This window comes from Bacidia gigantensis (genome assembly GCF_019456465.1).
Source record: "Bacidia gigantensis strain McMullin 20006 chromosome Unknown contig_34, whole genome shotgun sequence".
NCBI classification, from domain to species: Eukaryota; Fungi; Ascomycota; class Lecanoromycetes; order Lecanorales; family Ramalinaceae; genus Bacidia; species Bacidia gigantensis.
The window spans coordinates 273,990-287,983 of record NW_025408610.1 but is presented as its reverse complement, the minus strand read 5'-3'; the positions used below and the strand labels follow the sequence as shown (position 1 = coordinate 287,983).

The following is a 13,994-nucleotide window of genomic DNA, read 5'->3' as shown; positions in this document are numbered from 1 at the left end:
GAAGAGGTCGGTGGGTCGGATGAGCAGCAGTCACAAGGAAAGCTGTGATCCTAGAGGCGATTGAGTTAAGTGTGTAGGAGGACCTTGTTCTGATGAACTTACCGCGTCTGCTGCTTCAGGTCGGAGAGGATACCTGAGGGAGCCTGTAGGTCTATTGAGATAACGAGCCCAGGCACACCCCCACAACGAAACATGACGGCGGCTTTTTTGCTCTCTTTGTGCTTATATCCATCCTTGTCTCTTAGCGATCTATTATCTCAACCTAAGTGTTGGAAGCAAAACTTCCGTCACTTTTGACAGTGCGGGTTGCATTGACTTCGCGCATGAGGGACATCGGCGATGCTCCCACACTTATGAGGAAAGTTGTGACCATGTCCTCGGCTCTTATGGCAGCGGAAGGATGCTATCAAAGGGATGGCGTAGAGCCTTCTGCGTCAAAGGATACGTGCGGAGTATCGGGCCTACGCAAGTCGTCAGGGAAGGAAGAAGGGACTGGCATCATTAGAGGCTCTCATGGCATGTGTTTCCTTTATGATCGATCATGAGTGCTTATTAAAGACATACTTTTATACAACGCTAGCCCGCTTAGCTTTCAGCGGCCTGGCTTTGGATGTTGCTATCAACGAAGAAATTGCGCAGTGTTTTGCTCACTTAGAAGCGTTCTGGGAACGTCATGATTCATTTGAATCTATCTGCCTGCAATAATGAGTGGATGTTGAGAATAGTGGCTTGCCTGATACTGGCGTTTTGGCTTCCCCTATGGTCAACAGCTTGTCTGATTGAGTGGAAGTTAGAAAACACTTCATGAGAGGAAAAGTATTGTTGTAGTAAGGCGCGGTGTGCTAGTGATGTAATAGATTTGGTGGTGTAGCGCTTTGGGCAGTCGCTGAATCGTTGTGCCGGTGAGTATGCTAGGAGATATCGTCAACTGATTGGATGAGAATTTGGCGAATGGCGTTAAGCAAGTTCATGATACTGCGGCCGTTGGTAATGCTAGGGGATCTGGGTGCCATGTCGTGAAATTGGGGTGGGTTGCTGGGGACTTGGGGCGCGATATGAATTTTGGACGGTGGTAACTGGAATAGGTACCTGTCGAAATCTGAAGCCAGCCGCAGCCTGAGTATTGGTGATTGTCACCAAAGAGTAATGCACCTTTACCTCTATGGACAGCACCCTTTGAGCCCTCTCTAAGATTAGCTCCTGCGCTTTGACGACCTCTGCCATGGCCTCCACTTGCGCTAGGGGATGCAGCGTCTTCAGTATGTACCCTCGTCGTCTCAGCGGTGCTGGCATTGGTCATTTCTGAGTCGGTGACATTCCTTCTCAGATCTTCACTTGCATGACCCAAAGTGTCTAGAATGGATTCAGGACCAAAAGAGCTTTCGCTTGGTCCCGTACCGGAAGACGGAGGTCCTAGAGCAAATGATGAAGTTGGCATCGGTACCGCTCCTAAGCCTGTACGTTAGCTTGTGGAGTCTTGGATCCGTTCAAGTAATCCCGAGGTTGCATCAGTAGGAGGTTCCAATGTATGGTATATAAAGCTGCTCAAGTCGTGACGATGGCCATGATCCGATACAGATAGGGGTAATACGTCTTGCGGGAGTGACAAGGCTGGGAGTTCTTTCTGAGCTGGATTGCGCACAACTTCGATCCGTTATTTCCAGATTTGCTGCTTCGGTGCTGGAATACTTTGAAAGCAAGTGTCATAGGTCTCAAAGAACTCTCCACCGGAAAGATTAGATGAGGTCAGCTCAAATTGCAGCTGCTTCTGTAAGACGTCCCAGAGCATCGTATCCTGATAGTCACGGACACAATCACAGACAAGCATAAAGCACTTGGGAGGCAGAGTGGCCGGGACCGAGGAATAATTGCATGCCTGTGCGAATAACCTCGGTAGTGTCTCCACAACAAGCTCAGCGAGCCCAAATTGTACGTCCAAGTCAGTGGCTAGACAAACGTAGCAGATAAGATGAACCAGCCTCTCCCTTTCCGATATCTTGCCCTTGAATAGGGTGTCGAAGACGCTTGCTAAAAGACGCGCGACCTCTGGAGCGGCAGACATAATTTGTATGAGCCGCAGCTTCGCAAGCGTTTGAAGCTGGCAGCGTGCTGGCTCCTGTAGCTAGGTAGTCAAGCTGCTCTGCGCGCCTTCCCCAATAGACTTGACCTTCTGAATCTACTTTCGTCTTCCGCACATGACCCCGCTTCATTGGGCTCTCGCTACTAGGCAAACGAGGCCATCCATCCATCATGAAACACCTGTAGTTATGACTGCCAGCCCACCACGGCTTCCCCTACGCTCAGCTGCCCTTCATTCACACTAACGATCCAGTCGATACTCTTCCGATGATGCGACAGTCGTCAAGCTTCTAGCAGCTTATGATGTATTGTTCTGCAATTGTCTGTCTCATCGCATCACGTCATATCTTCTGCTTCATCGCCCCCTTGGCCTCAAGCCTCCAATCAACATCAGAATCATGTGACCTGGGGGCTGAACCCCACGCCAGGGGTGTCCTCGAAGACGGCCATCAATTCGACGGTCGTGGTGATAGGCTCACTCTCGCTTGGGACGTTGGCACGCTCTTTTTCAGCTCTTGCGTTTCATTTGTACTGGTAGAGTTCGCTTGAGGGCGAGGGAGGCGAAGGCGAAGTACGCTGCCAGCGAGGGCGAAGAGGAGGGAAGAGAAGATACCGTGGAGAAGGCGAGGAGGAAAGAAGACTATGAGACACCTCTATTGAGCAGCTGTTGTCGTGGTCAGAGATGCTTTGGTTTGATCGGTGCCTACTGAACATGCGCGTCACGCCCGTCAAAGCCCAAGTTTTTGACGCCAGAGCAGGCTACGTAGCTCCCAGAAGGAGCGAATGATAGGACCTGAGCATTGTAATTCTCATCTCCACCGGTGAAATTGCGGTGCGCGACGAGAGCAGGACATAGCGCATTAAGGTGGCAGCTGGGATATTGGCCCCTGGGCGATCATGTTGTTGTACCGCTGCATTTCTGAACCTTAAGCCGCAGCGACTGCCAGTGCTTGAGAAGTCTCATCGATTGTTGGTGCCGAGCTTCACTCTTCATTGCCTCCGTAGACAAAGAATGGAAGATGTTGGTCCTCAGACGTGACTTGGCGCTAATTCTATGGCGTCATTTTCTCGGCGATTGCGGACTTAACAGAACGTAAACAAATACCGAAACTTTTGGTCTGACCATGCAATGATACCTCATCCATTCGCTGTTATCGCAATGTCGTGAGCTCCTTTGGTCTGTCATGCTTGGCCCTCAGGGTCGTTGACTCAACGCGCTGCATCTATTTTCACCGCATTGACAAATCTCCACCTTCGAATTAACCCTAAGGCAGATAGTCTCCATCAGAAGCCCAACACCTGAGCGATGAGCTATGACTCCGCCATATTGGTTATGCACTCCCCAGAAAGCGTTCAGATTGCGCTGGTCATACTCTCAAGATTGCAAGCTTCGCAGCCAGGCAGCAGCCCCGCATTCACGTGACTCTTGATTCACTTCTCCCACCACAGCCACCGCTCCTCTCTCTCCTCTTACCTCATGAATGAATCAACCTTCGATCCTCTCCTCCTTCGCAAAATTACGCAGTGGCATCAAGAGGTGGTGATCTACACGGACAATCAAGATTCAAGTCCCGTCCGCGCTGCTAACGTCTACGCCCACAACGAAACGCCACCTCGCCGCTCAGCTAGAGTCAATGCACTCCGGGAGATTTCTCAAAATAAAGCAGGCAGGAAGAGGAAAAACTCAATGGATGCACATCGAGATCACGCTGTAGACGGTGAGGAAGAGTCATCACATCCTGCAAAACGGGGCCCAGGCCGTCCACGGGGCAGCACCTCGCAAAAACGAACTGCGCACGGTAGAGCCCAGTCAACGAAAGTGCCAGGTCAGGCAACCGTCATTTTTCCCAATGACTCAGCCTCGGACCTCCGACCTCCTTCGCCAGTCAAGAAAGAACGAGGCATCAAGACGATCGACCAAGAAGTCAGCGATGCAGCTATTACTATGGAGTATCTCAAATGCTGCAATCCCTCCGTCATGGTTTTCGACATGCAAGAGGCGATCTCGGCCGGTACCCAATTTCCAGAATCTATCTCTAGACTTTACAGGAAGCTCTACTCCGTTCCAAAGGGTCTTATCCCTCGAGGTCTCAAAGTGATTATTGAACAATCCCCATTGATGCTAGTCTAATTTCTTTCGGTAGGACGAATACGTTGCAGAAGCGAACACTCGCAACAAATCCCGAAGTCCTCTCGAGAACAGCGACTTTCTCCCTGCCGACAAGATGAAGTATCCACTGGCAAGATTAGCTGAGTTGAAAGCGAAGGTTGAGATCGTACGAGTCAAAGCAAGGCGCAATGAACTTCGAAGAGCTATTGAACGGCAATGGGGTGCCATAGCCCATGAGCTATTTTGTGAAGCAGAGCGCTTTGTCGAAGGGGTTGAAGTTCTGAATATGTGAGTTTTGAGCGTCTGCTATCCGTTTCCAATAGCTGCTGATGCCGTTGCGCAGTGAGAATTGTTCCATAGAGCCTGTAGAGATGCGACCTATCCGCCCTAATGGACAGATCTTTACTGATTACGATGTGGAGGGCCAGAGTCTTGTCACCAAGAGTTCCGTCGATACAAATGGAGAGCTCAAGAGTATGGGCAAAATGATCGACTGGATGCTTGGGCTCGTACTCAAGTCTGACGAGCATGCCCTCCTCCAAAGAGCATACAGAAACCTTAGAGATCACAAAGCGCGGGCCATAAGTCAATCACTTTCTTACATAAAAGATTGTCCTGCGATCTGCGATATTGAGATCAAAAAAGAACAAGACCCGCGTGACCCCCTAGTCCAATCGGCAATCTGGGCCTCCGCAGCCCTCAAAAAGAAGAAGTCTTTCGAATGGGATACCACGCTTCCAATGCCCGCGATCCTAATCGATGGGCACGAATGGCGATGGTGTCTCTTCTTTGCTGGTCCACCCAAGGAGGACATTCTGGTGATTACACAAATTCCACCACGGTTTTTTTGCTGAAAGCTGACTTTAAATAGTACTATGCTGGCCCGTTCGTCTTTGGACACACTCGAGATAGGGACGGCATCTGGGCTATTTTGTATCGACTTCAAGTTTTGGTCGAATGGGGTGTCACTGATTACCGCACCTGGTTCGACAAGACCATCTTGGGATGGGCACGGGAAACCAGCAAGCAAGGCCAAGCAGGAGGAGCTGAGCAGGGGTCTTGGGAAAAGAGTGTGCCAGGCATTGGTGGTAAGTAGCTTTCAAGTCCGTGGGTCCGGGGAAAACTGGGAGCGACAGCAGCTATAGAAGGTGGTACGTGCGATGAATACTTGCCTGCCTTGATGACTTACGACATAAACGAGGGCACGATTTAATACCTTTATAAGCAACATGTGTACTAAACGCAATGAGTTTAGCACTCACGAAGAGCCAGTATCTGACCGAAGTCTTATCATAAAGTACAGCGAATCTGCCACCTCAGTGAGCGTCGTTACTTCTCTCGTTAAGGAGCAGCGCCCTGGTTCTGATGAGCGGGCGTAGCAGGGTGTGTGTGCTGAATTGCATACTTTCACGTCAAACGTATAGCAAGGCCCTTTCTACACCTCCAATTTTGAATCTATGGTCACAGCCTCTATCGAGCTCATGCGGGCGACTCATCCCTTTCCTCCTTCTGTGACGCAGTAGCGACTCATCCTATCCAGCGAGCCCAGCTCGGGAAACCCGGCCCGCTTAACATCCGCCGAGTTGGCTGCACGAAGCAACGTCCGCCGTCGCTCCTCCTTCTCGCAACATATACCTGCACATGCATGATTGCGGTGCTGCAGCTCAAGAATGCTCAGCTTTTACGTGAGATATGGGTCATCCTAAGAAGCCACTTGATGCGCCTTGTCGCTCACTTTCTCCGACTCATACCGATAACAAATTCCAAAATAAAAGGCAAGTCAGGCGCAAGCTTCCGTATGCAATGCAGCAACAGTCGAATGCAGCCTGTTCTGGACCGTGAATCATTGGACAAATTCTTTACTACATGTTGAAAATGCGCTTTAGCAACCTCAAACCTCTGATTCAAGAGAAGCGCCTAGTAAAGGTACAACCGCACCGCTATGATGGCAGCAACAGACTTATTGTGAACGACTTTTAATTTCTACTACCATCTTCCAGCTCTCCCGCATTGTCCACCCACAATGATTCGATTTGATTGAGCAACGCAACCCTGTGGCGCTCTTGGCGACAAGGTGGTTTCCAGTCTCCCACACTTTCATAAAGTCCTGGAAATGGTTCACGGTCTTGTGGCTCCGATACACCTGGAATTGAAGGAAGAGAATAGAGTGGAGAGGTGGAGTCGTCAGTGCTAGTACCGAATAGTCAACCCCTTGGAGGAGACTTTCCACAAGGGGCTTGTCGTGCGAATTCGTGACGAACCGCCCCGATAGATCGAAGCTGAAGGTTTCGTAGATCAGTGTTGGACGACTCATCCTGCTCATGAGGCCGACTAGCTGTCCTCGAAGAAAGCGTTCCACGACAACGTTCTCCATCTTGCTGGGTCGGATCTTTAAGCGCTGTGGGCTGACTTGATATCTCTTAGTCTATGTTCTGTATCTCAGGGGATCAGGAGCGTCAATGGCTTCTCTGCATGTGAACAATCACCTCGTCGCCGATAAAGGATAATCTGCTATTTTCTGAGACCATTTCTTGTGGCTTTTGATTGATCAAGCTGTGCTGAGACTGGAATCTGCTGTCGATGTCTTTGTGCTCCACTGTTCGTTTTACCTCTAGATAAAGTACGAGACGACGATCAGCACGCTGCTCTATGGAGGAGTGCCGCTTGCTGTCCATCTCCTGCTCTGCAGGGTTTTAGGAGGAGTGAGATACAAGATCGCTGTGCTCTAGCTGATATGCCTCACCTCATGGTCTATAAAACTTTACAACAGTGCGTCGGAGACGTGGTGCCATTGAGTGGAACTATGCTCGTGGGGATGTGCGTTGTGTGGGAAGTCAGATGGCGTAGACGCGTAGACATTATCCATTTCGTCTTATATAGTAAATGATATAATTCCATTTAACAAACAATGTCCTTTCGACCGCCGCTGAAGTCGTTTAGCAAACGCGCATTTTCTAAGTATAAACTGACGTAGAAAGGACCGGCTAGAGGCCAACGCTACAATCGACCTTTTCCTTTTCAGCCTATGCTCTTCTACTCATCCTTGAATAATAACGCGCTCACTGGAATGCAGTTGCTAAAACGCTACCACTTCCAGTTAAGTGCATTATTTCCCCTACATGTTCAATAGTGACTAAGCTTTCTCAGGGTCTTCTGCAAACATGATTGCACAAACAACATATACGCAGCTGGCTTTGCATATCTCTGTTTGATACACAATCACGATTTATTAGATTGCCTTTCTTTGCTGCTTTAATAGACTGGAAGTCTCTTTGTTCCAATAATCCTCTACAACCATCTCCTCCGCCAACTTAAGCCTTGACTTGCACAAGCGTTAAAAACATTGCTCTGCACTTAGCTGCAGTGAACGCAAAGTTTGTCATAGCCCGAATATATCACCAAACGCCATGCTGTTCGGATTTCTCAATCTTCTCGCACAATGTGCAGATAAGGAGCCTTTGCGAGTGTCAGCTACGCAGCAGGACGTGAAGGATGAGGATTACCGTCCTCAAGCTCTACAAATCGAATCTCCTCCCTTGCAAGTATCGGCTCTTTCTCTCTCGCATTATGATATTATGTTTCAGTGAGGGTCAAACAAACCTTAAGTCTTGTGCAACACTGAAATTTTATAGATATAATCAATCGCCGCCCCTTTCGGTTCATTTTGGCTCTCTGGTGCTTACGATGTACGTAAATTTTACTGATCGCTCGTGCAGACCGTCGCCCAACTCCGCTGTCCCGCGATTCAATGTTCTTCCTTGACGAAATCAGCCGTATAGTATTGACTATGAATTCGACATCTGGGATCTTTTAAGAGAAGAATTGGTCACGGTGATGTGCAGTGGTGATGCGGAAGCCAAGATGAATTTTATCGCGCAGATCCCACAGCTGCAGACTGGCATCTTGAGTGGATTGGCACGTGCATTTGGTGAGAATGGTCCACAGCGCGCATCGGTACATCACACTCTCGATGAAGTCAATGCCAGTGTCACTGCAGGCACCCTTGAGACTGACGATGATGAGTACTCTCTGGTTGAACAAAAGCCGGACATGCTTATTACTATGGAGACCATCTATCCTCAATTTCACTTCTCAACAGTATATATAGAATTCAGACTCGACCCACCTCTTTCTGGCGAGAACGGCGACCGTACGCTCCGCATTGGCGAAGATGAAGATTCAGTAATGAGCGATGCCAGCGGGGAAGGGCATGAACCCAGTAAGGATGCTGGAGAAGATAAAGCAGAGAACAGTGATATAAATGTAGACGAAGCGGTCGACAGAGTATCGCTTGTTGCAGTCAATTGATCATGATTAAGAGTCATGTGCGGTAAGACGTTTATTAACTGAGAGTGGCTTTCTCTTAGAAGTTCGCTGTGATTGATTCTCATGCATTTGTTCAGGTTTCTCGGTTCCTCTCTTTTGCTAATGAAGACGCCACTCTCAATATACTTGCTTTGGCATCAAACGAGCTGCATTCTGCGTGCCTTTACGATAAGCTCCTTCAATCATGCAAATTGCCTAAGGTCATACTGCTATATTGGGAAACCAGGCTATTAGCATCATCCCCGGAAACTATTTTTCGCGGAGTCTAGTACCGCTTAATTAAGTGACATTTAGACGATATGAAAGGCTAGTCGACAAAATATGACGCCTCCGACGGTTTGCAAAAGCAATTGCGAAGTCCACTAGTCAATGCCCTCATATCATGAAGTGCTGCAGCCATTAACAATGGCATCAGAATCTCTGATGACTAGCCGGGGGATACTTTGAGCCTTTTTGCCAGCGACGTCCATGCATTATGAGGCTGTGTCTCGAGATCAAGCTCAAGAGTATAAAAGTTCCATTTAATTAGCGGTCAAAGCAGCTCTCTTTGGCAGCAAGCCTTCTCATGCCTCCATTTGTAGTATCATGGATACTGAAGAAAGATTCTCAGACCTGAGCTCGAGATTGAAGGCATTAGCTGAAGCTATAGCTTGTCATTAGAAGGTGCCCCGATCCACGCTACTCTGGGATGGGTAGAGGAGGCTTGCACGAGCGGCCTTACACAACTATCTAAATAGATCGACTAAGCACTTGAATCACATACAATGAGCAGATTATTTTCAGGTCATACTCTGTTTTTGGAGTGAGATTAGGGCTCCTACTGCTTCCAGCTAAAAGGGTGAATTTAGAATAAACGTGATTACTTTAACAACAAATACCACCGTCTTCGGAACTATTATCTAACTACCCAAAATCGGAGATGCTTTACTGTCCTTATATGCTGGACTCGGGGCTGCAGCGTTCGCCCACAGTTGGGATATCATCTCGAGATAACAATCTACCTGCTAGATCTGTGACTGTTTGTCGTTTAAAGCCTGCATTATTCACCTATATCTCTAGATCCTTCTCTATCTGCCCTACTCTCCATCCGGTATCACCAAACACCCGTTTATACCACGGAACCTAGTCGGTCTGACTTTTCAAGACGAGTATGACTTCGCTCCGTTTGTAGTAATTTCGACTTTCCAAAGCCTCTCCAAATGTAATGCGCATACTGTAAACCTGACTCCCTAGAGCCTCTCCGACTGCAAATCGCACCCCATCAATCTGACTCTCTAGAGTCTCTGTAATTACAATTCGCATACTACAACCCTATGTTATGATGGCACGATGGTCGAACTTCACCTGCGGTAAACCTGACTCTGTTGAGTCCCTGCTTCGAGGATTGGGTGCCAAATCCTGAAGACACATTCAAGCCTCCTTACCTCCTTTCAATTTCGGGACGTTCTAGTGGCGGGCGAGGAGTGGTACCGCCCACAATCATCAGCGTGGCAATCGCCGCCGAATCTGCACCAATTGCGCCGTCTGAAGCCGTGGAGGTCCCTCGTACGCCTCGCATGGTGGGCGAGGAGACATTTCTTGCTCTCGCAGGCTAGATCTTGGGGACATTGCTGTGGTCTTGTTGTATTGTAATAGGGAGGATTAGGGGGATTGTTGGCGATGTTCGCTGCGGGGGTGTTTGGAGCTTGGTTATTAGCTACTCTGGAGAAACCTTTATTGATCTCGTTTGGGAGGCGTTGAGGTATTGACGTCTGGTTGTGCGTGGTAGGAAGGGAGCCGGTATTCTTTGCCTGGCTGGCGTCAGACTCCGTTGTAGATGCCTCAACCCTTGCTCGGGGTCTGGACGTCTGCGCCGCTCTCATGGGCTGCCGTAAGTCGTGCGATGACGGGCCGTGGTGAGGCTCTGCCCTCGGACCAGATGGTTGCTGCGCCGGGTTTGTACTGTGGCGCCCTTGTGAACCTGGACCAGGCCCACGAGGATTGGTGCGTAGAGGTTGACGGGTGAAGGGGTTCTTCCGATTTGGGTCATTCTCCCACAAACCCTTTACCCTCTTCCCACCATACCCTTCCAGGTCCTTCCTCTCCTTGAATGTTTCTATGAACGCATTATCAGGAAGGCTTCGGATCGACTCGTCTTTCAGTGTTAGCTCTTCCTTCATCTTTTCCGTTTCGGTCCTTATTGCATCAGCCCCTCCGCGGTTGCGTTGAGCATGGTTCTGAGCGAAATTGTTCCACTGTACGGTTGGTGCTTGAAGCATGGTCATTATACAGGCAACTCAACGGGATACAATTGCTTACCAGCCGCAGAAGACCCACCATCCTGCATGGAAGCAGGCGCAACTGTGACCTCTCTACCATCGACTCTATGCTGAGTCTCACTGAGACTACTTTGGCTTTGTTGAAGTTGTGTACCGGGCTGTGTGTTGTGGAGAGCACTCTGACTCTCCTGGGGCTGGTCTTCCGCTTGTTCGTCGTGGAGAGCATGCTGACTCTCCTGGACTTCCGCCGTAGGCTCTTCGTCGTTGAAAGCACACTGACTCTCAAATGCTTCTGTCCTAAGCTGTCTATCTTTCCCATCGAGAGCACGCTGACTCTCTGAACTCTGTGCTATAGGCTCTCCCTGATTGAGAGCACTCTGGCTCTCTTTCAGCTCCGTCTCCAGCTCTTGTACGCGGTTGACTAATGTCACAATCTTGTGCTCCAATGAAGTCAATGTCGTCGGTAGCGAGACTGGCGCTTTACGCTGGGAGGAGAGAGATTTTGTCGGTTGCTCTTGATGCACCCGAGACGCCTTTGAAAGGATGTTACTGGCCTTGTTGTTGAATATGGCTTCGATAGCCGTGACTTTTTGCTCCGCATTTGCTAAGGTGACCTTTGCTGTGAGACCATCCATTACCAATGTAGTATACACTTCCCGGAAAGTATGAAGGCGTGCGTCTACCGTAGCCAGCATCTTTCTGAGCCATGCATTTTGCATGGTCAACCTGCTACACTGAGCTGCATTGGTAGTCTGCAAGCCCATGAGAAGGGTAGCGTTGTCCAGTAAGTTCTCTGAAGGGAATACATAAGCACAGCTTTAGACTTCCAATTTTGAACATACCTTGCATATTCATGGTGACTTGCGCGTGGTTGACCAGCACGCCCGGCCGCCGGAGTCGCTCTAGCCACTGATTGATGACATGCTCGTGAAACTGAAAGCTTCCGAGGACGTGAAAAATTAAAACCATGATACTCAGTGCGCTCCATTGATGTGTTGCAAGGATTCGGTCGGAGAACGGACCGGGGACTTGTCGACAGAGATATCTCTGAATTTTGTCTACGAGATCATAGAAGATTGTCCAGAGGTCTGGCCCAGCCCGAGGATATTCGGAGCGATCGAGATGAAAAGATGGAAATTGCCATGAGATCTCGGCATTCGAATCGTTGAATCCCAAGGTCCCTTTAGCCTCGCTGTAGAATATCAGCCCTTTCATATGCTCGAAATTGTTGACCAAGTCCCTCGGTCCATGGGCAGTATTTTCGATGGAGATGGTTAAATTTACGAGGTCCTGTTGGAACACAGGATCCGTACTGTATGACTCCGCCGTGTTAAACGCTTTTTCGAACATGGCCTCCTCTGGGCCTTTGTACTCATACCCAACAGAGGGAAAATATCCCTCGTACACGCCAGCCACGACTAGAGCCCCTGTCCCTCCAGCGATGCTATACTGCAGCATCGTTATTGCCCAAGGAAGAACATGGCGAAAGAAAATCTCGCGGAAAGCGAACGGCATTTTGAAGGATTCGAGTGAGAGGTTGTCTCTTTTACTGTTGGGTTAGTAAGAGACGGAACTAAGAATGAAGGTTTACAAAGAGATCTGGTGAATTGATTGGTATCAAAGAAGGAGGGTAGAGGGAGACAGAATTGTTGTAGAAGGAAGAAGGAAAGTTGGGGGACTGGGCGAATTTAAACACGTGTCCAACACTTAAGGTGTTGTATGATATCTTAGGAGTGTTTAATCAATTTTGCCACCTTCCAGTAAACCAACCAACCTCTTGCGCTGATTAAGGGGAACACTGGTATACATGCCGCTTTGAGAAACGACACCTTTCACCTTCCTGCCTTGATCGCTATCAGTCTCGCCAATCGAGGCGGACTTCTTGACATGACACGGCATGAGTCCAGTAGCCCAACCACCAAAAGTCACCTGGCCCTTCGTAAGGTCATGGATGTGTCGAGTTACCCTGGCCAAACACATGAAGTCTGCGTCTTGTTTGCGAAGCGCTGTTGGCCTGTGGATACCAAGAGTCCCCAGCGCTCGTTCGATCATGCGCGCTAGCATTTTCGACCGCGTACTATGCGCTTGTCCTATATATTGCTATTCTTGATGCAGCTTATGCCGTGGGACGTATTCTAGGACCGGGTCTTGAGGCAGGTACGCCACGTCTTGCTGTACATTTGAACAGAGCTCCCCCTCCTTCTTTGATCGGCGGCTCCCTGTCCCGGAGGCCTCGAGGTGTAGGTTCACAGCCATATATGGCCAGGTTGTGTATAGACGGGAAAATCGCTCTCTTCTCAGACTTCATCGCATAACGTTGTCACCAGGAGCGTTCGCCCGCTGAGGGTGAATGGCTAGGGCTTGCCCCTGTCCACCTCCCGGCTCTTGTGGTCGCTAGAGCTATTCGCATTTGATGCCCGCGCCCATTGCGGCTGGAAGGGGAATTCGCGAGGTGAGCAGTGAAGTAGAAAGGGAGGGCGCTGCGTTCGCGGTGAGGACCAGGAGGCTTGAAGTCAGAGACGAGGGGGAGGGCTCGGGGTATTGGAAGCTAGCTCATGCTCAACGTCAGTCACGTTTTTGATGTGAGTTTATGAGGTTACTTACATACCTGAAGGTAGAGCAGAGTTGCGTTGCTTGAAAGTTGAAAGAGAATGCAGCGGGCCGGCAGATAGTTCACCCGGTGCTGACTCAGCTTCGAATTTATCTTGCGCTTGGCCCCCAACTTACGACTTCTTACATAAGGACTTCACCGCATACCTGCTTTAAAAGGCTGACACCCGTGGTTGCCTGCTGGTTTCTTGCTGAATTCCTGCTGGCTTCCTGCTCGCGAGCTTTCAGGTAACCCTGTCTGCTCTCGAGCGCGTGGGCAAGGATTTCGCAAACAGTCATTTCCCTCATTGGGTACGTTTTCGGCTCTTTGGTACATGCTCTCTGTGCCGCGTCGTCTCCCTACGCCTGTCATCATCATGAATTTGGCAGTGCGTTCCTATCTTCCCATCAACAGGTTGGAGATGAAAGCGTATTCAGTTAGGCCCCCGGCGACGACGCTGGCGCACTGCGCAACAGGATTCTAGGAGCGCCTCGCTTCGAAATGCGCCTCTAAGCAACACATTTCTCGGTCTTGGTATCTACAACTGGTCAAGTCGAGTGGGGGTTCGAAGATACTGTACATGATTCTCCTTTGTTGCAACATATGCGCTTTGTTGTACCCTTGATTCCAC

General features: G+C 49.5%; 3 protein-coding genes across 3 annotated transcripts; 2 read left to right on the top strand and 1 right to left on the bottom strand.

Annotated features, from left to right (window-relative positions):
* Positions 1-3,556: 3,556 nt before the first annotated feature.
* KY384_000023 (uncharacterized protein) lies at positions 3,557-5,285 on the top strand (the record flags this gene model as incomplete). The annotated part of the gene is made up of 4 exons (XM_044808561.1): positions 3,557-4,174; positions 4,224-4,477; positions 4,533-5,007; positions 5,061-5,285. The coding sequence occupies 4 exons, from the start codon at positions 3,557-3,559 to the stop codon at positions 5,283-5,285; spliced, it is 1,572 nt and encodes a 523-aa protein (XP_044665713.1).
* Positions 5,286-7,596: 2,311 nt separating this feature from the next.
* KY384_000022 (uncharacterized protein) lies at positions 7,597-8,497 on the top strand (the record flags this gene model as incomplete). The annotated part of the gene is made up of 3 exons (XM_044808560.1): positions 7,597-7,772; positions 7,822-7,879; positions 7,961-8,497. The coding sequence occupies 3 exons, from the start codon at positions 7,597-7,599 to the stop codon at positions 8,495-8,497; spliced, it is 771 nt and encodes a 256-aa protein (XP_044665712.1).
* A 1,438-nt stretch (positions 8,498-9,935) lies between these two features.
* KY384_000021 (uncharacterized protein) lies at positions 9,936-12,288 on the bottom strand (the record flags this gene model as incomplete). Its single annotated transcript, XM_044808559.1, has 4 exons — positions 9,936-10,021; positions 10,065-10,763; positions 11,054-11,566; positions 11,616-12,288. The coding sequence occupies 4 exons, from the start codon at positions 12,286-12,288 to the stop codon at positions 9,936-9,938; spliced, it is 1,971 nt and encodes a 656-aa protein (XP_044665711.1).
* Between the last annotated feature and the right edge of the window lie 1,706 nt (positions 12,289-13,994).